The sequence below is a fragment of the Tachyglossus aculeatus genome, chromosome 2, assembly GCF_015852505.1.
Source record: "Tachyglossus aculeatus isolate mTacAcu1 chromosome 2, mTacAcu1.pri, whole genome shotgun sequence".
Lineage (NCBI taxonomy): Eukaryota > Metazoa > Chordata > Mammalia > Monotremata > Tachyglossidae > Tachyglossus > Tachyglossus aculeatus.
The window spans coordinates 86,375,863-86,402,121 of NC_052067.1; the positions used below are offsets into that span (position 1 = coordinate 86,375,863).

Consider the following 26,259-nt stretch of genomic DNA (forward strand, 5'->3'; position numbering starts at 1 on the left):
GGAGAGGACAGACTTTCTAAATCCAAGAGGCCGGAAAGCCGCAATTACGTGTCTTTCCTGCCCTGATTGGAAATTCTCAGATTTTGTCATAGAGTTGCAGCGAATGCAACTGTGAGTCCAGTTCACAAATTTGTGGGGAACAATTCTGCATCACCCCCATAGAGTTAACATGTTTGCTAATGATACTTCTTAACCCAGTATTAAGCCTAGACCCCTTAAGTAAATCCTTTAATATTTGCTTTAATGAGGAGAGCTAAAGCTGATCTGTTTGCTTTCCTTATTGACTCCTGTGCCTGTTGCCCACCCCAGCTGTTCCAGCTGTTTAATTCGCTCCTCAAAAGCCATTCCTCCCGCCTCCCTCACCTCTTGCCCCTAACGACCTACTCATACTTTATTGAGAAAATTGAAACTATCAGATGTGATCCCCCTGAACTGTCCCCAGCTCCACTCTCGTCTTTCCCTCCCGCTGCTCCTTCTTCAAATCTCCCATCTATCCCAGCAGTATCTCAAAAGGAGATCTCCTGCCTCTTCTCAAAAGCTACCCCTCCACCTGCACCTCTGACCCTGTATATATGTATATATGTATGTACATATTTATTACTCTATTTTACTTATACATATCTATTCTATTTATTTTATTTTGTTAGTATGTTTGGTTTTGTTCTCTGTCTCCCCCTTTTAGACTGTGAGCCCACTGTTGGGTAGGGACTGTCTCTATATGTTACCAACTTGTACTTCCCAAGCGCTTAGTACAGTGCTCTGCACATAGTAAGCGCTCAATAAATGCGATTGATTGATTGATTGACCCCATCCCTTTGCACCCTATCAAAGTGCTTGTCCCTTCCCTTCTTCCCTCTCTGACCGCCATCTTCGGCTGTTCACTTTCGGGTGGCCTTTTCCCCAGTACTGTCAAACGTGCTGTCGTTGGTCCCCTATTCTAAAAATCCTTCACTTGTCTCCATGACTTCCTCCAGTTACCTCATCATCTCCCTCCTCCTATTCCTTTCCAAACCCCTTGAGTGAGTTGCCACTCCCTGTCCTCCAGTTGTCTCCTCGCCCCCATCCAGTCTGGCTTCCACCCTCTCTCCTTAACGGAATCTGCCCTCTCAAAGGTCACCAGTGATCTCCTTCTTGCCAACCTTCACAATATTGTTAAAATCTGCCCTTTGCTCTCCATCCAAACTGCTGCTCTGCTGATCCAAGAACTTATTCCGTCCTGCCTTTTTTTTTTATAATGACATTTATTAAGTGCTTACTATGTGCAAAGCACTGTTCTAAGCGCTGGGAAGGTTACAAGGTGATCAGGTTGTCCCATGGGGGGCTCACAGTCTTAATCCCCATTTTACAGATGAAGTAACTGAGGCCCAGAGAAGTTAAGCGACTTGCCCAAAGTCACACAGCTGGCAATTGGCGGAGCCGGGATTTGAACCCATGACCTCTGACTCCAAAGCCCGTGTTCTTTTCCACTGAGCCAATCTGCCTCCTTGCTGACCACCTTCCACCTTGCCTTCTGTCTCTCCCCACTCCAGTCCATACTGCACTCTGCTTCATGAATCATTTTTCTGAGAAAAAAATGCATATATATTTATAAATCCATGTCTCTCCACTTCTCAAGAACCTCCAGTGGTTGCCCTTGAACCTTACCCCATCTCCCTGATATCCTAATGTAACCCAGCTCACACACTTCACTCCTCTAATGCCAACTTACTCCCTGCATCTTGATCTCATCCATCTCACCGCCGACCTCTCGCCCATGTCCTGCCTCAGGTCTGGAATGCCCTTCCTCTTCATATCCGACAGATGATCATTCTCCTTCAAAACCTTTTTAAAATTGCATCTCCAAGAGGCTTTCTCTAAGCCCTCATTTCCTCTTCTTCCAATCCCTTCTGTACCACTCATGCACGTGAATTTGCACCCTTTAGTCACCCCTCCCTCAGCCCCACAACACCTATGTACTTATCTGGAATTTATTTACATTAATGCCTTTCTCCCCTTCTAGGCTGTAAGCTTGTTGTGGGCAGGGAACAGTCTACCAACTTGTTTGTTTGTTTCATGGCATTTGTTAAGTGCTTACTATGTGCAAAGCACTATTCTAAGAGCTGGGGGGATACAGGGTGATCAGGTTGTGCCACGTGGGGCTCACAGTCTTAATCCCCATTTTACAGATGAGGTAACTGAGGCTCAGAGAAGTTAAGTGACTTGCCCAAGGTCACACAGCAGACAAGTGGCGGGCTTTTTCCACTGAGCCACGCTACCAACTCTTTATACTCTACTCTTCCAAGTGCTTTATATAGTTGTCTGCATACAAATTGCTCAGTAAATTGATTGGTTTGCTGCATTGGTTTCCATATGTAATTGGAGGGGTTGAGTTGACCATGAACCTCTAAGTGTTGGTTCATTTTTCGGTCCTGGATCTATTAGCTATTTCCCTTGGTCCCACCAAGAAACTTTTGGAGGTTCTTGGAAATATGATTGAAAAGCACTTATCTACAAGGTCTAGTATTACTCAGTTTCCATTTGGAAGAGAAGAGTATTCTTTGCTTCATGCACAAATTTGTCTGTGAAATAACTATGTGGGGAAATATAAAAATTTGATTAGATTTACCCATTTTTAACGTGAGAAAAGTACACTGAACCAAGTCTATTTTATGTTTCTAAATTTTAAACCTCAGGGAAGGGACTGAGGTGCATTCTCAGAGGCAACATGGCCTAGTGGAAGGAACCGAGAAACTGGGAGTCAAGAGAACTGAGTCATAGTCCTGGCTTTGCCTGATTAATCAGTCAATCAATCAATGGTATTTATTGAGCATTTACTATGTGCCTCACATCTCCTGTGTGACCTTGCCCAAGGTCAAGTCACCTAACTCTCTGCCGCAGCTTCCTCGTCTCTAAAATGGGAATGAAATGTGTGTTCTTCCTCTTAAGTTTTGACCTTCATGTGGGACAAGGACCATGTTTTATCTGATTTTTGTGTCTACCCCAGTGGTTTGCACGCCACTTTGCCCGTGATAGGCGCTTAATAAATACCTTCATTTTTATTATAAAAAACAAAAGTTGAAATTCAAAATGAAGAGATTACATTTAATCTGTTGTTATTTGTGTTAAACAGATTGGAGTGGCATTTTATGAAATGCTGCTGAACGTTGACCAGTGTAGCACCCATCTCAACTACATGGATCCCATCTGTGATTTTTTGTATCATATGAAGTACATGTTTACCGGAGACAGTGTGAAAGATCAGGTAAGTAACAAATTTCCCTGGGATTTGCTTCAGCAAAGGTGAATACAAGGGGGAAGCTTTTCTGATTAGGAAAAGCTGACATTGAGTGTATTTCACGCCACATTTTTTGCATGAAATAAAGAAAGAAACAAAATTTGGAGGATTTCAGCATAAGAAAATAATGAGGCATAAATTAAAGCAGTCTTTGACACCAGACCGTTTCCCTTTTCTGAAAACATTCCCAGACTCTCACTCATGTAGTAAAGTGTTCTGTAAAGACAATTGATTAAAGCTGGGGTTTTATTGTTTTTTTAAAAAAGTTGAGAAGCATTGTTTGGTTGCAGTTTAATTTGGTATACTGAGAAGCATGAAAAATTCCCATTCCATAACATTTTCTCTTTTTTTAACTTATTTAAACAGCTTTTTAGAAAAATTTTATTATAAGTGAGTTCTCAGAAGCCTAGGAACTGTGTAGGGGGTTAAAAGGCCTCCCCCAATACCCTTAAGAAGTTTGTACTCTTGAACAAGGATACATATGAAAATACAAACATTTTACAGCTTTCTGTTGCAATTCAGAGTATGGAAATGAATTTTCCCTCTTTTTGTTTCTTCTTTTCTTCACCCATCCATCTGAGAATCCTCAGCGTACATATTTAGCATTTCTCCCCAAAGCCTCTTTGATGTTTTCCAAACACACGTTTGTTTCTGTTAAGTGATGAGCAATAGGTATCTTTTTTGATGTCTGTTAGGCTAAGGGATAACAAACCAGCCTGACCCATTCCTGTGTGTATGCTCTTGTGTTTTTTTAGGTAGAGAAAATAATTTGCAATTTAAGACCTGCTCTAAAACTCCGCCTGCGTTTCATAACACACATCAGCAAAATGGAACCAGCCACAGCCCCTCCACAGACCATCAGCAGTGGTTCCCCGGCACCTCAGCCCAGCCAGGTCCCTGTCAACGTGGCCTTGCCGGTGACCCAGTAAAACAGGTGGCCCCTTGGTGGCATGTGGATTCTTCTTGGGAAAGTGAGAAAACCCTGCTCAACCTGAGCACTTGCTCTTTGGAAGAAGAGGAAAACAAAGGTGCAGAATTGTTGCATTTGATTTGCCAGGAATGGATCCTCTGAGGTTCTCCTTTCCTTTTCTGTATTTATCTCTAAGAGATAAGATAAGGGAACCGGGCTATCCTTAACCAGGAGAATTTATCAGAGGTGCTTTGGAGTGTGGTGTTTAATAGTCAACTGGAACCTCGGGGCCTTTCCTAGCTAGGGACTGTTTGTCCCTGGCATTCCTTTTTAATGACACAGTCATTCCTCAAACCCAGATCACTGTCCACCAGTTACCTGAGTAGCCGAAGGCCCCCTGAGGCTCAGATTCTGGTTAATGGAACGTAATGTTAGGAAAGGAAATTCTTGTTTCTACTGAATGGAATGATTGACGAGATTTGGTACTCCTTAATAATAGCTTGCAAAGGAAGCGAATCCTCCCTGAATGCCCTAAGATAATTTTCTGACAACTATTCCAGAAAACAGACTGGAATTTATTCAGGATTTTCCACAGATTGAGAGGTTGCTGGACTAAACAGCTGGAAGCCTCGTTGCCATTCTGTGGGACATTTTTGTAAAATGATGTTGAAGCCACCTTTCTCTTCTTTCTCCATGTAAGGTGGTGAAATTTTCTCTGGTCAGTTCTAATATAATTTTTCTAATATCTAAATTGCTTTTGTATTTGTATAATGTCAACCTTACCTTGCAAGGTGTGTGGGTTTTGTGATGCATTGTGTTTTGTTAATACAAGAAAAGAGTGACTCAATCAAAATTTGTAAAGTATTCAAGTTTAGCTTACTCTCCAAAGCACATAATTCAGTGCCCTGCATACAGTAAGTGCTCAATAAATACAGTTGAATGAATGAACAGTAAGCACTCAGCTGCGGTTGATGAACTGATTGTTTAAAAAAAACCTGATTCGATTAAAGAATCCCTACTGACATACTTTATGATTTTGTTTTACTCATAAAAAACAGTGACTAGTTTTGCAAGAACAAGTAAGGGCTTAAGTAACCTTCAAAATTGTTCCCCAAAGTCCCAAGTATACTGTGCAGTTTAGTCCCATATCAATTTAGCAGAAACAGTCAAAAGATGGTTTAATATGGTATTTTTTGACAAGTCTTTTATAATTATGGTACTTAGCGCTTACTATGTGCCAAGCACTGTTCTAAACACTGGGGTAGGTACACGTTAATCAGTTGGGACACAGTCCCTGTCCCCCATGGGGCTCAACCTCTTAATCCCCATTTTGCAGATGAGGTGACAGGCCCAGAGAAATTAGTAACTTAACCAAGGTCACACAGCAGGAATGTGGTGGGGCTGGCAATAGAATCCAGGTCCTTGGGAAACAGGAGGGAGGGTGGCTCAGAGCAAGACATGTGCATTTATATATTACACACACCCTCCACTTCTGGTGACCCAGCAGGACATGCTCACGCAGAGACACAAATACACCACAACAGTCAACAGACCGGACCCCAAGCTCCCCATTACCCCCCATCCCAAACCAGAACCCCAATTAGTGTTCAGGGTATGTTGGTATGAAGAGGTTTGTTTTTTATTTTGCTTTTGTCTTAAGCGGTGTTGTCCTTTTAAAGTGTGAAATCTGCCGTAGTCCCAGGAATAATTTGTAAAGAACAAAGTGCTGTGGAGGGAATATCAGTATCTTCAGAGGGCGACATTAACAGCAAGAAAAATGTTTCCCCCTATCACTTGAAGGGCATTTACCTACTATCCAGCTAAGGCTAAGGGGATTTACTAGTAGTCCTTCATCCTATTTGGCATGAGGGAGAAGCACCGGCGGCTCAGACAGGGAATTTTTGTCCTAAATAACAGTTTCTGCACAGTTGCTCCCAGAACTCTGCTGCGAGTTTGTCGAAGTGCCAGCTGCTTCTTGGGTGACTTTGAATCCAGTGCTCTCTCTGTCAGCCTGTCTGAACCCTGAGGGCCCCACCAGCCTGAGAACCAGAAAGCCAAAAACATGGCCCGCCAATCACGCAATCATTCAGACTGACAACGTGTCCCCGAATTAGCTCAAAACAGAGTGCTTTGTGGCTGTAAAAGCAGTGGTCACCTCTGCATGCCCCATCCCTAATTAATGCCTGTTTGGTTCTTAGCATCAGCTAGGCTTACCCTGTCCAGGTCGGAGACGAATCCAGTTTTTCAAATTTTAAAATCACTGTTGGAAAAATGCACTCTGGCTGCGGTGGTCACAACCAGTGAAATGGTCTCCAGAAGTATCACTACTGACTGCCTCAGCTGTGTGTTTGTGACAAAATCACCTTCATGCAGGCAATTGAACCCTCCCATCCTGACCTTTGGGGCAGTAATGACTGGGTGCAAAAGTCACCCTCTAGAAGAAGGGGTAAGTCCATGCGACAAAAAGATGAAGAAAACCTTTTATTGTGCATAGCCAAAAAAAATTGCAAATCTTATATAATAATAATGATGATGGCATTTATTAAGCGCTTACTATGTGCAAAGTACTGTTCTAAGCGCTGCGGAGGTTACAGGGTGATCAGGTCCCACGGGGGGCTCACAGTCTTAATCCCCATTTTACAGATGAGGAAACTGAGGCACAGAAAAGTTCAGTGACTAGCCCAAAGTCACACAGCTGACAATTGCAACTATATGCAATTTCAAAACATTTGCCAAGTTAAGAGAGCTTTACTGGTACCACATGGTAAACAGGAGATCCTGAGAAATTGCTTTTTATTGGCAAATTGTAAACACATTTCATGAAAGTAGCATTTTTCATCACTGGGCACAAAGTTGCAGTTGAAAGAGATTTTATTACCAATTGCTTCTTTTTTTTTTTTTAAACACCGTGAGATAGTGTAAATATGTTTTTTAAGAGAACTTTAAGGATTGCCATATTTTGGGCCACTACAGCATATGCTTGAGTTAAAAATATCAAATTCTTTGAACAGAAAATAAAAAGAATGATTCACATTCAGGAGTCAGCAGGAAATAAGTGTGTGTGTGTGCGTGTACATTTGTGGTATGTCAATAATACCATGAGTGCATGCATATTTATTTTCAAATAGTTTTTTGGGGGTGAGGGCAGTCAGCTGCGCTATGATTACCCTCCCGAGCCACTCCAAAGCAAGACAAGGTTACTGCAACAGCCGTGTTGACTGTCTTGCTCACTTCTTCGGGTGTCTTCCCAAGGGATGGATTGACCTCCATTATGTCTAGTCCCGACAGGAGTCCTAAAAAAACAAATGGCAATAATGTTGGTTTTTTTTTAAAAAAAAAACCAAAAACACGAAGGAATAAAAAGCCCGTGTGTAAATGACACCAGCTAGGTGAGAGTGCCAACCACCAAGGATAGATATTAAGTTTAAAGACACTTTCAGACAACTGAGAAATAGCCCATCAAATACAGGATGTAATCAAGACAACAAGATTAAGATCATTCTTTCAGGAATCTGAAGTAAACGTGCCTGTATCCTAGACAGGTAAGACTGGAGAGGGACAACTACAGCAGAAAGATTATGGAGTTTAGTATGCAGTCCAAGTTGAATACAGATCTCCTGTTATATACCATTGTTAAACACTTAGGATCATACTTGAATATTTTATTAGAAGTATGTGTAAGGACCAGGAAGCGTTACTGAGTGAAGTTGACTTTTTCAAATAAAATTTAGAGACCAAGCATGGCCTTTTAAAAATAAGGGGAGGATTAGGGCATAAATGCTATTACTGGTTCACGTCAATCAGCCCTGATCTCTGATTTAGCAGTGGCAACAAGATGCTTCAAGAGAATTCATGAGCAGAGAACAGAATTAATTAGTGCTGGAAAATTATTTAATAACATGCTTTTGGTGTTTTTAAACTCGCATTCCCTGCTCCTTTTAAAGCTGTCTTTTATAGCACTCTACAAAGTAAGGAAAGGCTTACGAGTAAGTTGTCATTCGATGACTACCACAATGAGCAGAATGAGAAGAATGGCTTTAAAGTGGTGTGAGAGTTTTAGATTAGCCATAAAATCATAACTTCCTGGTCATAAAGGTGAGTAAACTTGACAGCATGGATCTTTAAGAACAGTGAGCAACATCAGTAATGAATGGTTTCTGGTTAGGCCCCCTGGGCAACATGACTTCTTGAGTGTCTGCTAGTTCTAGGTTCCAGGAAAATCAAGTTTAGTTAAATTCAAAATGAAGAGAAACTTTGCCCCCAATGTCTACAACTTGAGTCATCTCTAGTTGCAGTAGCAGATTAGCATGACATCAGCGGAGAACTAGGAACAAAAGTAGGCATGGAAGAACCATTAAATAAAATCCATTCCAGGATGCTTTTCCGAAACTGATATTCAATTTCCAAGCTGTTAATCTGGAAAACCAAAGACCCCAAATTAGTAAACTAATTTATGACATTCTTCAATTGGAGCCGAAAGAGGTGTTGTCTATTACCGGGCTTAACGTTTCCCAGATCTGTGTTGTACCTGTTTTATAAATTTCTTCTGTGATGTAGAGACCTTCTCTGTAAGACAGACCTCCAGGAACAGGTGTGCCAGTAGCCGGCGTGTGAAAAGGGTCCAGCCCATCAACATCGAAGCTCAGGTGAATTGGTCTCTTCTTTCTTTAAGAAGTAAGTAAAAAATTCAGACGACAGGGTCATTGCTTACACTGAGTGGCTACAGACAAGGTTGGGCTGCTGAAAAAAAAAAAAAATTGGGATCCCGTCCCTTGCTTGGGACTTCATCTGAGGAACCAAGGTAAAATCCTTCCCACGTAGTGGATGGTGGTCATTCAGTCGATTGTATTTATTTAACATTCACTGTGTGTTGCGTACTGTACTAAGTGCTTGGGAGAGTACAGTGTATAACAGATACATTCCTGCCCACAATGAGTTTACAGTCTAGAGGGGGAGACAGTCATTAATGTAAATAAATTATAGATACGTGCATAACTGTCGTGAGACTGGGAGAGGGGATGAATAAAGGGAGCAAGCCAGGATGACATAGAAGGGAGTTGGAAAAGAGGGCTTATCAGGGAAGACCTCATAGAGGAGATGCACCTGCAATAAGGCTTTGAAGCAGGGGAGAGTAATGTCAGATAATAGTAATAATTATAGTACTTGTTAAGAGCTTACTCTGTGCCAAGCACTGTTCTGAGTTCTGGAGCAATGTTCTAAGCACTGGGTATGATGAGGGAGGGTGGTCCGGCCCAGAGGGAGGATGTGGGCGAGAGGTCGGCTACAAGATAGACGAAATCGAGGTACAGTGAGAAGGTTGGCATTAGAAGAACAAAATGTGCGGGCTGGGTTGTAGTAAGATGGTAGCTCGGAGATCCGAAGTTGCCCGCTGCAGGGAGGTGATGGAAATCAACGCCCCCATGGGTTTCTGAGCTTTAGATAAGACTGCCTCATTTCAGGGCTCTGACGATCTGAAAGTTTCCAGTCAGGGCTCAAAGAACCCAGATGGTTGGCTCTCTGGTCTATTGGCTCTAAAGGGCCTCGCAAGCACACACCCCCGCTAATCTTCCTGTCCCCTTTTGGCCCTCATGCTTAAAATATGAAGTTGGCACACTGTCTCAGGCCATTGCTTCTCTCCAGCAATGTTACTTGACCGATGTCTCTTACGGGAGGACATTTACCACTACCAGGCATTTTAGACACTGGTGTGACTTTCCCAAGGACACACAGCACACAAGTAGGGGAGTTAGGATTAGAACCCAGGTCTTTCTGACTCATCATATAAATTGGTCACTTAGTGTGTGCAGAGTACTATACTAAGTGCTTGGGAGATTACAGTATAACAGAGTTGGTAGACACCTTCCCTGCCCACAGTCTTGAAGCCCCAGGCTCGCAATCTATCCACTAGACCACACTGCTTCTGAATTCTGAAGGTTAGCCTTCAGAATTCACAGCTACTTCTTTTGATTTCTATGTTCAGCCTAATGCATTTAATGATGATATTTGCTATATTGCGGTACGCTTCTTACGTCAACACTGAGAAAGCTACAATGCCTAAAAGTAGCCTTGACTTACCTTCCCAGCAAATAGCTAAGCGTTTCTTCCATAACCTTGCCAATTCCAAGCTTATCCACCTCACTCATTGAATAGCATTTAATACCCAGATTCTTCACAATACAGCTGCAAAACAATAGAAATGAGTTTCAAATATTAGTGCTTCTTAATAGTAATCATTTTAGTATTTGTTAAGCACTTAGTAGGTACCAAGCACAATATAATCAGATCAGAAAAGGACCCTATTCCACATGGGGCTCATGGTGTAAGGGGAAGGAAAGCAGATTTTGATCCCCATTTTACAGATGAAGAAACCTGAGAAACAGAGAAGTCAAGTGACTTGCCCAAGGTCATATAGCAGACAAGAGGTGAAGTCCGGATTACAATCCAGGTCTCAGGACTCCTGTGCTTTTTCCACTGTGTAGATATGCTGCTTCTTGCTCCATTACTAGTTGAGTGAAAATAAATCATATGCTGTAAATTGGATTGCTATGTCTAGGCCTCCCAAATTTGTGCAAAATGCTATTAGCCACATTACCTTAAAAGTTACCTGCAAAATGGCCCATTAGGAAGCCATGAACAAATGACAAACTGGGTATTTAATTCTGCAACCAAGATTTATACTAAGATGAATACCCTTAATAACATTAATCAGGCCATGCAGCAGATTGGGCGTGCTTATTAGTCACATTAAAGAGACAGGCTGTTTTACCCCAACAAAAATTAATATTGAAGATAGAAGGAGTGGTATATCTGTAGAGAAGCAGCGTGGCTCAGTGGAAAGAGCATGGGCTTTGGAGTCAGGGGTCATGCGTTCAAATCCCGGCTCTGCCAATTGTCAGCTGTGTGACTTTGGGCAAGTCACTTAACTTCTCTGTGCCTCAGTTACCTCATCTGTAAAATGGGGATGAAGACTGAGCCCCCGTGGGACAACCTGATCACCTTGTAACCTCCCCAGTGCTTAGAACAGTGCTTTGCACATAGTAAATGCTTAATAAGTGCCATCATCATTATTATCATTATTACCTGGTCATCCTTGGCATCTTGCAGCTCATCAACAACTCTGATGAGCCATCCAAAATTTAGTCCTAATGATCAACCTCTGACAAATCAATGGTTCAATGCTCAGTTGTCAACAGACCAAAACTTCAACAAAGCCAGTCATAGATACTTTTCCCCAACTCCTAACATCCCCCTCTAAATCCTAACCTGGACAAGCTTTTTCAACAATAGAGGTTGTCAAAAGGATTGGTTTTAAATTGGGGAATTGGTTTGAATTAGAATATGTTAATGATGGGACTTGAGATTTTTAAGCACAGAATTTTAGGCTATGATTGAGTGGAGGTTGTAAAGTGAATAGTGGTGCTAGAGGTGTTTACTGTGCTCCCAAGATACCATTGAGGGTGGCAGGCTGAGGAGGAGGCAATCAGTACAGCCATCCTGGATAGGGGTGATAATAGGGGTGAGGAAGAACAATCTCCCATCCCCCAAGCACTCCCTTTTAGATGCAGCCTAAGGCTGAAGAGAATAAGAAACCTGAGGCAATATTGCTCTTGAAAATTTGGAGGTCTCTTGAGCCACCCCTGCCACCATCTTGGAAACCTAGATAGTCTCTTAATGAGAATTATTACAATAGTTGGGAGATGGGGAAACTTAAAATTGTTCAGAGACCTCATCCTTCAGCTGGCCCACGCAAATGGGGATAGTTGGTAAAAACTCAAAGGACAATCCTGACTTCAAAGGCCTCCTGGATATTACTGCCCACCCCTGATTTTGGAAATGTGGTGTAATGAGCCATTCTTGACAGCTCCACATCCCAGGTTCTCCTGCTTCACCTAAATGTATGTACTTCTGGAAGGGGGAGGCCTGGGGACAGGAAGCCAGTGGGAATTTGAGCTGTTCCAGGGATCTGAAAATCATCTACTGCTGCTGCCTATAATTGGAGGAGAGGGAGGAGGAGGGAAGAGACTCAAAGCTAGGCCAATGAAACCCTTCTCCATAAAAGCAAAATAGTACTAGGTCAGACCAATGGTCTACACAATTATTCTGTCTCCAAACTTGTCATCAAATCAATCGGTGGTATTTATTGAGCGCTTACAATGTGCAGAGCACTGTATAATTCTTGGAACCATGAGTTGATTGCCCTCCATGACAAATTTGTCCTTACTCCATTATATGGTACCTTCCCAAGTGCTTAGTACAGAGTTCTGCCCTTAGTAAGTGCTCAATAAATACCATTTTGGCTATAGAGTAACCTGGCAGGATTATCATTGTCCACAGTACACAAAGTTCTTTAACCCAGGGTGGTGTTCCCAAAGAAAACTGTGCACACGAGAATTTGGGTTCTAGTACTTGAGCCTTGGCTGTCAGTATGTGCAAGTGCAGAACCATGTCTTCCAAAACCCCATCATTTTGTTGTCAGCTGGTTGTCCATTGTCAGAAGAAGGTCATCAAACTGGTGAGCTATCCAGAATGTGCAGTAAACCAAACATTATAGAATGGACTGTGTTGAGGATCTGCTCTGGGCAGGACACTTGGGGCAGTGGGAAGAGTGAAGACTAATCCAGTTGCCATTGTCAAGATACTTAATGCCCAAAGGACTCACCAGGAATTATGTAGAAATGGGACTCTGAGAGACTAAGTGACTGCCAGGGCTCAGGGAGACTCATTTTCATAGAGAAGCAGCGTGGCTCAGTGGAAAGAGCACGGGCTTGGGAGTCAGAGGTCATGGGTTTGAATTCCGGCTCTGCCACTTGTCAGCTGTGTGACTTTGGGCAAGTCATTTAACTTCTCTGTGCCTCAGTTACCTCATCTGTAAAATGAGGATTAAGACTGTGAGCCCCATGTGAGACAACCTGATTACCTTGTATCCCCCAGTGCTTAAAACAGTGCTTGGCACATAGTAAACTTAAAAAATGCCGTCATTATTATTACTATTTTCAGCAAATCTGGGAAAATGATCAATCTATCAATCTTATTTAGCGCCGACTGTGTGCACGGTACTATTAAGTGCTTGGGAGAGTACAATGAAACATTCCCTAAGAAATGCACTCTGTGCCTTGATTGAAGCTTGATAGAGGCTCTTTGATATGCTCAATTGAAAAAAAAAAGCATTCTGTAAAATAAAGATGAGGACAGGCCCTCTTGAAAAGAAAAGAATTAGACTCACTGTTCACCAGGATCCACATCTCTCAATCCAATATACACAATGTCCTTGGCTGATATGCAGGGTGTCACCCAAGAGAATCCAGGAACATCTGGGATCTAATAGATCACACAAAAAATTGGGGTTCAGCTAGGTTGCTCCCCCTCACCATTCAAGAAACCCATAAAATCCACAATCTGATGGCCTCATTGAGTTGCCAGGTACTCACATTGCATAGCATTAAAAAATAGAATTTGATTATTTAAAAAGGTATAAAATGGCTTGGGCATAATTTTAAGTCCTGAAGAACTCAGGATTGGACAGTTTGCCCAAATCTCCCCCTCTCATCCAAACCTCCCTCCTGTGTCACAGGTGCTGGCATCCCAGTTCTCCCATCTACCTTGGACTTCAGCTCCTTCATGAGGAAAGCCACTGGCTGCCCGTGTAGGTTACCGGTAGTGGATGTCTCCGGAGTGTTGATGTCAGTGTGGGCATCGACCCAAATGACGCAGAGATCGGGGTGAACCCTCGCATGGCCAGAGATGCTCCCAATCCCCAGGCTTCAGAAGCAGAAAAATCGGGTGTAAACACAAAGGTTACAACATCTTTACAAACGCACGTGCTCACACGCACACACACACACACACGTTCATACACGGCACTTCGTGTGTTTATGCTTTGGAAACTGCTCGATTTTCCTTTGAAAATCAAAGGTCGTTTGCTAAATATCCTCCAAAAAGGAGCAGCGTCCAGTGGGTCATCAAAACTGCACTGATAAACAGGAGGGATGTCAGAAAGGGAAAAAAAAACTGGAAATTGTGTAGCTTGTCCTTAATGTTGACTGTCAGACACTAATGCTTTTATCATCTTTTTTTTTTAAAGGTTTCAAGGATTCAAGCCATAACAATCTATCAATCAATGGTAGTTATTGAGCATGTACTGCATGCACGGTACTGTTCAAAGCACTTGGGAGAGTTCAGTACAAGAGAGTTTGTAGACACGGTCTGCCCACAAGGATCTTACAGCTTAGGGTGGGGCAGACACTAATATAAATAAATAATTTACAGCTATGTACTTACCTGCTGTGGAGCTGAGGGTGGGGTGAGTACCAAATACCCAAAGGGCACTGTGCCAAGTGCAATCTCTTAAGGAAAGATGTGTTTGAACAGCCCTAGCAAAGGACACCGTTGCCCGGGGATACCCTTCCAAGGCCAACACAGGTAGAAATTCAATTTCCCCTTCTTCACTAATTCTTGTTTTTTTTCTCCCTGTCTGTATTCATCCATAGCATAAATGCAGACAGCCTGCCTCCCTTACAATCTTCATCTGTCCTTATCAGGTCTATGGCTTCCATCTCATCCCAAGTCCTTGGCAGTTAGCCTCTTGCAGAAGCTTTGGAATGTCCTATAGCCTTGCAACAATATTAGGTACCCACCCTCCTCTTCTCTTCTCTGACTCTGCACTCCCCCACCTCCCTGCCCTTCAGACCCCGTACACAGTGAACGTAACCCAGATCAGCAACACTGTGATGCTCTCTTTTCCTCCCTCTCCCTCCTCTATAAAAGGGAGAATCAAGCTATAGAATCCTGTGATGGGACGAAACGGGGTGGACATGAGGAAAGGAGAGAAGCGAAAGAGGCTAGAGTGAAGAAGGGTCTAGTACTAAGAAAGCTTAATGTCATTTGCAGGCATTGAGGTATCTCCCATTCTTCAGGAAACCAGTGCACCCAAGAAACTAGCTCTCTTCCTCCCTTCAAAGCCCTACTGAGAGCTCACCTCCTCCAGGCGGCCTTCCCAGACTGAGCCCCCCCTTTTTTCCTCCCCTCCTCCTTCTCCCCTCCTCCTTACCCCCCTCCCTCTGCCCTCCCCCCTTCCCCTCCCCACAGAGCTTGTATATGTTTGTACATATTTATTACTCTATTTTATTTGTACATATTTACTATATTTATTAATGATGTGTATATAGCTATAATTCTATTTATTCTGATAGTATTGACACCTCTCAACTTGTTTTGTTGTCTGTCTCCCCCTTCTAGACCGTGAACTCGTTAGGTAGGGACCGTCTCTATATGTTGCCGATTTGTACTTCCCAAGTACTTAGTACAGTGCTCTGCAATCAATCAATCAATCAATCGTATTTATTGAGCGCTTACTGTGTGCAGAGCACTTTACTAAGCACTTGGGAAGTACAGGTTGGCAACATATAGAGACAGTCCCTACCCAACAGTGGGCTCACAGTCTAAAAGGGGGGGTCTAAAATGAGGTCTAAAAGGGGAATGAAAGGCCTTGTAGTAACATCCACTCCCACTTATCAATGGGCAGATGGTTGTTTATCCATGCCTTTCTGTTATCCCTCTCTCGTATGCTCCTCCGGTTCATTCTGGCCCTCAACTCCTCTACTTGAAGGAAGGAAGAAAATGGGGTGAAATAAGTCACTCAATTTCTGCTACTCAGTAGCAACTCTGATGAAAATTAGGGTTGAGGGACTTAAAATTCCTAGCTGAAATGGTGTTCAGTTAATCCCTGGGCTCAACTTGCTAAGTCATTCCTCTCCACAACCCTCCGAAATTGAGATTGGATAATATGGAACCCTGAAGTCTGGGCTAATCTGTTTGGAGGTGGGAAAGTCAGCTTTAGGGTTTTGTTTCTATTTACCCCTTTCCCACTTATGCTTCCATGTGATTGAGACAGTTTTTTAATTCAGAGGAGAGAAATAGGCTAGGATTTGAACCAAGCTGAAATAACAAATCACCCTCCATTCTCTTTTAGAACTCCGGTAGTATGTATTAATGACAGTGTAAAAGTTTTGATGACAGTGCTACCCCAGTGACAGTGTAAGGAAAGGGCTCAGATTTCCTGAGGAGTGGAGACACTCCTAGGGACAGTAAGAATGAAAGAAAAATCAATCTGGAGTTTCCTACTGCCCTGCCCTCTCTTGTTTCACTAGTTGCTTGTTCAGCTGTCTCTGACGGATTCACCTGTGATCCCCGCCAAGAACCACGCTGACTCTGCCACTCTTCTTCACGCCCTCCACCATGCTGGCCAGCCCCTGGTTGGTTTCTCCCACTGAGCGCGGGTTCTTCACATTTTGAAATGGGCAGTCATTGGGCACATCAACAATGGCCAGATTCCCATAGTCCTTCACATCGCAACCTGGATTGGGAATTCAAAGGCAGAGATTACTCTCACAATCTGTGGAATGGGCTGACCTCTAGCCTTTTGATGGCATTGTCCAAAGCAGAGCAAAACTTCCTCCAGGACAACAGGTTGTGTCCTCCCCAGAGCTCATAGTGTAGCGCTTCACTCTTAGTAAGAATTCAAAAAGTATTGACATTGAAATTCAAATAAGCCATAGCCTGGCAGTGGTGGGTATAAGAATGACTAATACTAAAGAAAACTGCAACACAGTGAAAACCAGAGAAAGGAATAAAAAGGAATCTATCCATGGTCACCCTTGGGAAAAATCCACACAAATCCTGGGGCTCTGTAACGTAAAACTTAGGGTAAAAGCCTGACTTTGATGGATTATGTCTCTTGGAACAAGTATGAACCAGCACCTGGGTTGTGGCACTCCCTCGACTAGAATTCAGGCTTTAGCTTGACCAGTGGCTTTCTGTACAGCTGTGGAAAATGTCATTCAACCTTCCTGGGATTTGATTGTTTCTTCTGGAAGGGCATCTTACCTACTTGGCAGATAGTGGGAGTACAGTGCTTAGAACGGTGCTTGGCACATAATAAGCACTTAAATACCATAATAGTAATGATTACTATTATTCTTGTTATTATAATAATTATATTATATTATATTATTATATTATTAATATTATTATTATTATTGTTCTCCTCTATGTGGGGACTACTATTCCACAGAAGCTCAGAGTAAGGAAAACTCATGTTGTAACTCCCACTGCATATGACCATTTTTCCCTAAACCACGACGACTATATTCAGGCAGGCTTGCGTTGTCTGAAGAACATTCCCTAATTCTACTGGTGTGTTCTCTCCAAGACGTGTAATGAAACTATGGGTTTTGGCCAAACAGACTGTACTCTGAATGTGTATTGTAGGCATCGTATAGACTTACAAGTTGCAAGTTACAGGTCAGACTGATATACATATGCATGGGTGGGCTGTTAATGTGGATTGAAAATGTATAAATTGTTTCCATGGTAAGTTTTCATTTTTGGTGAACTGCATGTCTTATCACTGGCATTTTCCTTTCCAGTGGAAATATTACCTTGTGCTTCGAGTTTCTCGATCAGACCAGCATTTCTCAGATAAAGCGGCCCTTCTTCCACTCCTCCTCGTGGCTAGATAGAAAAAAAAAAATCCAAGATCGGTTATCACAGTGAATTCTCGCTGCCCCTTCGGTCTTGGTGGGCCTCAATAGAGAAGGTACCATGTGTGTCTCTGACATCTCTCAACTGCTTGGAGTTGCTTGAATGGGCCATATATAAGGACAGAGAAACCTAAGCTGAACCAAAGTCAGAGCTGAAGCATCTGACCCAGGCCCTCATGGGGCACACAAAGCAGATGACTTTATATGTGGTACAGGGTAATAGACTTATCTCCTAGTACCACTCTTCCCTTTCACTTTCTCCCTCCTCTCCTGCCACCTTTCTGCTCCATTGGACTCCCACGAGGCCACGAGCTAAGATGGAAACACCTGCTCCCATGAGCTAGGGAGGAAGAGGTGACATGTAAAGGGGTTGAGCCACTGTCAAACCCAAGAGGGGCTAACATAAACTAGAGTGTAGCAAGTAGTGTGGCCTAGTGGAAAAGGCATAGGCCAGGAAAACAGAGGACTTGGATTACTCTTCCAATTCTGGTTCCTTCAATTATCTGCTGTGAGAGAAGCAGCGTGGCTCAGTGGAAGGAGCACGGGCTTTGGAGTCAGAGGTCACGGGTTCAAATCCCAGCTCTGCCAATTGTCAGCTGTGTGACTTTGGGCAAGTCGCTTAACTTCTCTGTGCCTCAATTACCTCATCTGTAAAATGGGGATTAAGATTATGAGCCCTATGTGGGATAACCTGATCACCTTGTATCCTTGCAGCACTTAGAACAGTGTTTTGCACATAGTAAGTGCTTAAATACCATCATTATTATCATTAATTGGGCAAGTCATGTGACTTGTCTGTGCCTCAGTTCCCTCATCTGCCAAACGGCGACTCAGTCCTCCCTCTGAATTAGACTGTGATCCCCATATGAGGCAGGGACTGTCCAATATGATGATCCCGTATCTACCCCAGTGCTTAGTATAGTGCCTGGCATGTAATAACCCTTGTCCAAGTACCATAATTGCCTTTGTTATTATTAAAGAGGAGAAGGAGTGCCTGTGCTAATGATCATGCCTCAGCCCTGAATGAGAGAGAGCAGGAAGAGAAGGCACCAATGGCAGGAAATGGAAGCTTTAAATCAGCAATCCATGATTCCATCCCTGGGGATTTGAGCCACCCACAACCCCTGTCCAGGCCAACCAACTTCCAGGCCCGACAAGGGGATAATACGGCAGTAGAGAGGAGGCAACTGTTTCGTTGAGCCTGCCCAGTTCCAGGGTCTCCGTCGTCAGCTCATCCCCGTGGCTACTCCAGTGCCTAGCCACATTCCTCACCCTCCTCATCCTCTCCCCACCATCCAACAGGTTGTACAGGGAACTGAGGTGGGGAGAGGAAGCAGAGAGGATCCCTCAGGCATACTTTTTATACTCGGTCCGGTACATTCAAGCTCCTCTTGGCCTGTCCACCCTCTCATCTGCCCACCACTTGGATTGAGCCCCTTAAAGAGTCAGCATCGCCTTTAATATCAGCTACGTTGGGACTCCAGTAGAAAGCTGGAAGCCTTGGGCTGCTTCATACCTGGAACTGGGCTCTCAGCTGGGAGGATGGCAGAGCCATGATGATGCCAGGGTAGCACCAGGAGGTGGAAGTGAGCTCCGCTTGGTGCCATACTTGCCACCCGCCTCCTTCCCGCCACCACTCCTTTCAACAATGCCAGTGGGCAACAGGCCTGCTGACTTGTTCTACTTTGGTAGCCATTTTCATAATATCCCAAGCCGTGTCCATGTTGGTAAGGTCATATGGACACAATTGCCTTTTTGGGGTCAGGAGGCAGGTGGGTAATCATCAGCATCAATGGTATTTATTGAGCAGTTTGTGCGGAACACATTTCTAAGTGCTTGGAAGAGTACAGTGCAACAGAATTAGATGATACATCCCCTGCTCATACGAGGATCACAGATTAATCCGAAACCCAGGGTCTGCAGGGCCTTAAGGCCATGTGGGAATCCAGCCCTGGTTGTCCTTAATCTTTTTATACTTGTCCTACTGAGACACTTGGGTTTTTTTCCCCGAAGTTACATGGTCTCAATTTTCTATTGAATTACCCTGTTTTCTTCATTTTAAACAAGCAAAAATTACACTCCCACTGTCTATGCTTGATATCGTAGGAAACATTCTTCATGAAGTAAGCAGAGAGCAAGTAATTGTACATATAAATGCAGCCTCCTATATTAGAGGGAAATACTAACCACTTTTCTCTTTGTGACATTCAGCTCTGCAGATATCTACAGGACCTGGGGCCTAAGGTATGAATATTTTAGCTAAAGCAACAAATGTTGTCCGCCTTTTTTGAGATTGAAGAAACTGCACAGTGTCACCTGAAACTGAACCCCCTGAATAATGATACTTATGATGGTATTTATTAAATATTTACCAAGTGCCAAGCGCTGACAGAGCATCACTCTTCCCTCGTCCAAAGCCTTATTAAAATCACAATTCAAAAAGGTTTTCCCTGACAAAGCCCTTATTTTCCCTCCTCTCCCTCCCTTCTGTGTCACCCTAGCACTTGGATTTGTTCCCTGTATTCACCCCACCCTCACTTCCACAGCACTTAGGTACTCATCTGATTCCCCCACTAGACCGTAAGCTCCTTGTGGGCAAGGAACGTATTCACCCACTCTGTCCTCTAGACTGTAAGGTCATCGGGGGCAGGGAATGTGTCTTTTTATTGTTAGTTTGTACTCTCCCAAACAGTAGAGCAGTGCTATGCACACAGTAAGTGCTCAATAAATGATTGATTGGTTGAAGCACTGGTATATTCAAGTTAATCAGATCTAACACAGACTCTATTCCCCACAGGGCACCCAATCTAAGCTGGAGGCAGAACGGCAATTTACCTCCACTTTTACAGATGAGGAAACTGAAGTCCAGAGAAATTAAGTGTATTTGCCCAAGGACACACAGCAGGCTCGTGATCAAGCTGGAACTAGAACCAGGGTCTTCTGACTCTCAGTCCCGTGCTCTTCCCGCTAGACCTTGCTGCCTCCTTCCAGCAGCCAAAGAAAAGAGAGCCAGCATGATGGAACCAAGGTCATATCTCTATAGGAAAGAATGTGACATTCGGCTCAAAGTGTTTGCTTTCGGTCTGTGTCCCCCGGCTACACAAAGTGCAAAGAAACAAGGCCGCTGGAGAACAGACCATCTCGTCTGGAGCTGTTTGTATCCGTGACGGTTAGTTTCCTAATCCTGCCTCCTGAGTCACTCGGCTCACATCCCCTGCCCTGGCTCTGGGCTTGGTGGCCTCAGCATATCTACCTGGCCGTTCAGATGTGGGGCTAGTTCTTGTGGACTAAGAAGCAGTGTTACCTAGTGGAAAGCGCATGGCCCTGGGAGTCACTTGACCTGGGATTTAATCTCGGCACTGCCACCTCAGTTCCCTCATTTGCAAAATGGATGCAGGGTCCGTTCTCCTTCCTACTTAGACTGTGAGTCCCCCAGTCCCCCCTATCTTGTATCTACCCCAGTGCTTATTCGTAGTACTGTGCTTGACACATAGTAAGTGCTTGACAAATACCACCTCTGCCATCATTATTATTATTATTATTCCTTGGTGAATGGGGATGGAGTTGCTCTCCGGAGAATTTTGGGAAATGAGCTCAAGAAGCTGAATGGCTTACTGGATAAAGCATGGGACTCAGAATAATAATAATAATTATTATTATATTGGCATTTATTAAGCACTTACTATGTGCAAAGCACTGTTCTAAGCGCTGGGGAGGTTACAAGGCAATCAGGTTGTCCCACAGGGGGCTCGCCGTCTTAATCCCCATTTTACAGATGAGGTAACTGAGGCACAGAGAAGTTAAGTGACTTGCCCAAAGGGACACAGCTGATAATTGGCGGATCCAGGATTTGAACGCATGACCTCTGACTCCAAAGCCCATGCTCTTTCCACTGAGCCATGCTGGTTCTCTAAGGGATCTGAGTTCTAATTCCGGTTCTGCCACTTGTCCGCTGTGTGACCTTGGGCAAACCACGTAACTTCTCTGTGCTTCAGTTAACCTCATCTGTAAAATGGGCATTAAGGCTGTGACCTCTGTATGGGACATGGACTGTGCCCAACCTCAGTGCTTAGTATAGGGCATGGCACACAGTAAGTGCTTAATAAGGACCATTTAAAAAAAAATGTCCATTTGGTCATGGGCTCCCATCCCCAGTTCCTGAAAGCTCCCAAAGGACCATAGCTCACTATTTCATATCCTCTGGGCATTTCATTTTTGTCCAAGCTTCAGAGTCATCTTCAATCTATCACTTCACTCATTCCAGCATTGGATCCATTGACAAGGGAGCACCATCAGAAGCCAAGAACACCTTCCCACCACTGCAGTGGAATTAGCTGTCTGTTAAATTACTCGTTCATTTAGTCTATCATATTTAATGAGCACTTACTGTTTGAAGAGCACTATACTAACCACTTAGCTGTTCTCATTCAGCTGGATGCTTCCCCCTGCTCTGGCCAAAGTGTCATCAATCATATTTGTCGAGCACTTACTGTATGCTGAACACTGTACTAAGCTCTTAGGAGGCTACAGTAAAGCAATATGACAAAGCTGAAAGACACGTTCTCTGCCCACAATGAGCTTGCAATCTTTTCCTGGATATCTTTGCCGATCGGCAGGCAATCAGGGACTAAGGCTGGAGGAGGAGGATTGTGGTTGATGCCAAGCCAGGTGGTTTCACCTTTAAAAAAAAAATCACTCCCTTACTCATGTCCCAAAATCTGTGTTTCCCTGAATAATTTTTGTCTATAGGGCTGTGAGTATTTCCTTTACCAGCATTGCTCTAGTCCAGTCTAGTCCAGTTTGCTGTCTCCAACAGGGGCAACAGAGGACACTCTGGGTAATTGTCCCTTTCTAAACATCCATTCGTGCATGTGCCCTACAGTCTGGGACATAATATTTGGGAATAATAACATGGGAAACATACGAAAACTGATGTGAAGATATTCCCTAAATTGTACCATGAACTCTGATTTCTGACAGTTCCCCATGACCTCAGCTTTTCGTTTCCTGGGTCAGTGAGCTATCCACTTTTTTGCAGGGTGGGGACCAGACTAGGAAGTATGCACCCATCTTCCCAAGGATTATTATATATGAGTCTGGTCTGGAATCATCTACCTCCCCCACCTTTGGTGGGTAGAATGTCTGCATGGATGTGAAGTCAGGGAGGGAGAGGGCAGGGCTCTCAGGGAGCCTTGTAGAACCGGGCAGGGTGAGGCTAATTCACAAAGTCCCTTCTGTAAAATTACACTTTTGGCAGAAACCCAAAGATAAAGTGACTCAGGGGTAAGGTAACTGGGTCCCTTATTTTGAGACTATCCTGAGACCCTCTGAATCTCCCCTCATTTCCCACTCGCTGTAAACACAGGGCCAACTGGAGGGTTTCAGAGAAAAGCTTTTCACTGGCCATTTAGCCACCCTGTCAGTGGCAGCCTGTCCAATCCTCAGACTTTCAGAGTTCCCACAGGCTGCCAGAGAGGCCACACCCAATTTTGCTTTGGCAAGAGGAAAACCTCAGCTCCACACTTGTGATAGGCAGACCTAGAGATGCAGAAGATGCAGACAGAGCTCAGACAGGCGACTGAATCAGGAAAGTGGGACTCCAAGAGATGGGGGAGAGGAACACCAAAATCAGAAAACTAGCCAAAAATGGAAAAAAGATCACCACGCAGTGAGACCAAGCCATAACCTTTCTTTTGGCTGATCCTTTGGGAAGCCTGGATTCTCCAGAGGACTGTGAACTGACTTTCCCTCTACCTGGATATGGCTACAGCAACTAGACAGGGAAATTATGCTTAAGGAATCTTCCAGGAATTGTCTTCAATTGCTTTCCTAGTGGGGCACCTGGGAGTACTAAGGAAATATGGGGAGTTTGCAGATTGCCCCTAGAAGAAGCTGGATGTAAGTAGGTTGCATTTTCTCGAGGTAATTTGAATTAGCCGAGTCTTTCCACGGTGACTTTTCCAAAAGGAATTATGGTAGCTACCCTGCTGAATCTTTTCCTTTAAGTATGCACTCTAATTTTCAGGGCTTAGCTTCACTAAAGTCCAGAGAGAGGACAAATGAGGTTGTTCAAACCCACCCACGGAGTCAGGATTTTTTTAAAATGATCTACAATGGAAGAAAAATCCAAATTAGATTCTTTTTTTTCCCCCCTAGACTGTAAGCTCGCTGTGGGCAGGGAATGTGTCTGTTAGATTGCTATACTGTACTCTTCCAAGTGCTTCATACAGTGCTCTGCACACAGTGAGCACTCCATAAATATGACTGATTCCTAAACACTGATTAAAGCCCTAAACATGGAAATAATTCATTCAGTCATATTTATTGAGCAGTTATTGTATGCAAATCTGAACTCTTGTGGGGAACAAAAATGACAAACCTGTATGTCAAAATAAAGCTTCTTTACCTAAGTGGTTCATGAATCCTAGGAGAGAGCCAGAGGTTCAAAAATGAAACAGCTTAGGCAGAAAAGAGAGACACAAACAAAAGGGGGCCGCAGCCAACATCAAAAGGTAAAGCACAGCTCCAAAGTTGAAACATGACTCGAATGGTACTTTAGAAGCCCAGATAAATGATAACAAAGAATCTAAGTCCAACAACATGCTAACGTTAAAATTCTGAGGCTTAATAAAGCAGTCCCCAAATGACCATCCTCCTTAAAGGAAATTTAAATGCAGATTCACCTGTCCCTTGGAGAAAGGCGCGCCGATGATCCCCACTGATTTTGCCTTTCCACTCATCCTGTCCGCTCCGTTTTCCAAGCGTCCCCTGAAGTCAGTGATCGTTCTCCTTTGCTTGTCAGCCCCGGTGACTCTCAGTGGCAGAGGTCACGTTTGTTTCCATTTATAATTGGGTTGAGGCTGTTTACCTTGCTGGGGATGAGGAAGAGGAACTCTCTCTCTCCGCCCACCAACCGAGTTGCGTATATAGCACCTAAAAAATCTCCAGTCCTAGCTTCGGGGCCAGGAGGGCAACGGAGGCCAAAGGTGCAAGGGCAATTTACTCTCTGAATCCAAATTTAGGATTTTAATTGAGCGTAATAAAGCGTGTGCCGAAACTTCCTCCCATTTGACAGGGGCTGGAGAGCAACGCGCTCCCCCTGGACAGTGTTGCAAAGGAACTGTGAATTGCAACAAGCTTTACCTTCCTCAGAGAGGTGCTGACACACCTGATTCCAAACAACAGGTGAGGAGTAGAAGCAGCCTCATCACCAAAAGTAACAGAAAGGGATATATAGAACAGAATCCTAGAGTTGGAAGGTCCTCAGGAGACCACGGAACTAGCCACTGGGAACCGATGACTTAGTGGCATTGCCTGAGCAGCTTTGGAGCTGTAAGTAGAGCTTACCTAGGAGGCATTTAATAGGATTTCCTATTTTGACATCACTTGGGAGGAAAAGCTGATTTCTGCTTTACAAAATGAGAAGCAGCATGGCCTCGTGGAAAGGGGACAGGCCTATTCTTCGCTCTGCCACCTGCCTGCTGTGTGATTTTGGGCAAGTCACTTCATTCTCTGTGCCTCAATTCTCTCATCTGGAAAATGGGGATTCAATACTAGTTCCCCCTCCAGCTTAGATTGTGGGTCCCATGTGAGCCCTGATTATTTTTTATTAACCCCAGCATTTAGTACAGTGCTTGGCATAGTGAAAGCTCACCTCCTCCGGGAGGCTTTCCCAAACTAAGCCCCCTTTTCCTCAGCTCCCCCTCCCCTCCCCATCGCCCCGACTCACTCCCTTTGCTGTACCCTCCTCTGCACCCCACAGCACTTGTGTATATATGTACATATTTATAATTATAGTTCTATTAATTTTTATTAATGATGTGTATGTACCTATAATTCTTTTCATTTTTAATAATGCTATTGATGCTTCTTTACTTGTTCTGTTGTCTGTCTCCCCCCTTCTAGACTGTGAGCCCATTCTGGGCAGGGATTGTCTCTATTTGTTGCTGAATTGTACTTCCCAAGTGCTTAGTACAGTGCTCTGCACATAGAAAGTGCTTAGTAAATGTGAATAAAAAATAAATAAATAAATATGATTGAATGAATGAATGGAGTAAGAGCCTAACTAATACCACGATTACCATAATGTTGGCCCAAAGGTATATCCTTATCTTTACACATAATACCTTTCTGTAGAGACAATAAATAGATAATAAATTACAGCTATTAAGTGAGACTCTGCTCTGTGGAGAGCACTGTACTGAGTGCTTAGGTGAGTGCAACAGTAGCAAAGCTTACCCAGTCTTTCCTCAAGACGTTTACAAGTTAATAGAGGAGATGGGGAAGATTATTCTTTTTTGGGGGGTTTTTTTTCTCATGCTATGAAAACTGATGAAGCCTGTCTGTATGCCTGTCTGCCTACCCATTCTCTTTACCCCACCCCACCCTAGAACTGGACTTTTGGGCCAGTCTCATCTTTCGTGGTGACAAGCAACGCAGATGTTTTACAGACAGATTTGCAGAATTCCCTCCCTTGCCCTCAGGGGTTAAATCTGAAGTGAGATCTAGGATTTCAGGGGTGAAGTAGATATTGGGGG

General features: G+C 43.7%; 2 protein-coding genes across 3 annotated transcripts in view; one reads left to right on the forward strand and one right to left on the reverse strand.

Moving 5' to 3' along the window:
• Positions 1–5,208, forward strand: part of MED23 (mediator complex subunit 23) — a 67,641-nt gene extending 62,433 nt beyond the window's left edge. For both annotated transcript variants that reach the window (XM_038760019.1, XM_038760026.1), the window contains 2 exons: positions 3,110–3,241; positions 4,030–5,208. In XM_038760019.1, coding sequence (XP_038615947.1) covers positions 3,110–3,241; positions 4,030–4,203 — 306 coding nt within the window. In that variant the 3' untranslated portion in view covers positions 4,204–5,208. The remainder of the gene's footprint in view (positions 1–3,109; positions 3,242–4,029) is intronic.
• A 1,627-nt stretch (positions 5,209–6,835) lies between these two features.
• On the reverse strand, positions 6,836–24,559 carry ARG1 (arginase 1). Its single transcript, XM_038742645.1, has 8 exons — positions 24,406–24,559; positions 17,621–17,693; positions 16,362–16,536; positions 13,784–13,943; positions 13,408–13,502; positions 10,260–10,364; positions 8,713–8,849; positions 6,836–7,477 (listed from the first exon to the last, which is right to left on the reverse strand). The coding sequence occupies exons 1-8, from the start codon at positions 24,460–24,462 to the stop codon at positions 7,305–7,307; spliced, it is 975 nt and encodes a 324-aa protein (XP_038598573.1). The 5' UTR covers positions 24,463–24,559; the 3' UTR covers positions 6,836–7,304.
• Positions 24,560–26,259: the final 1,700 nt, after the last annotated feature.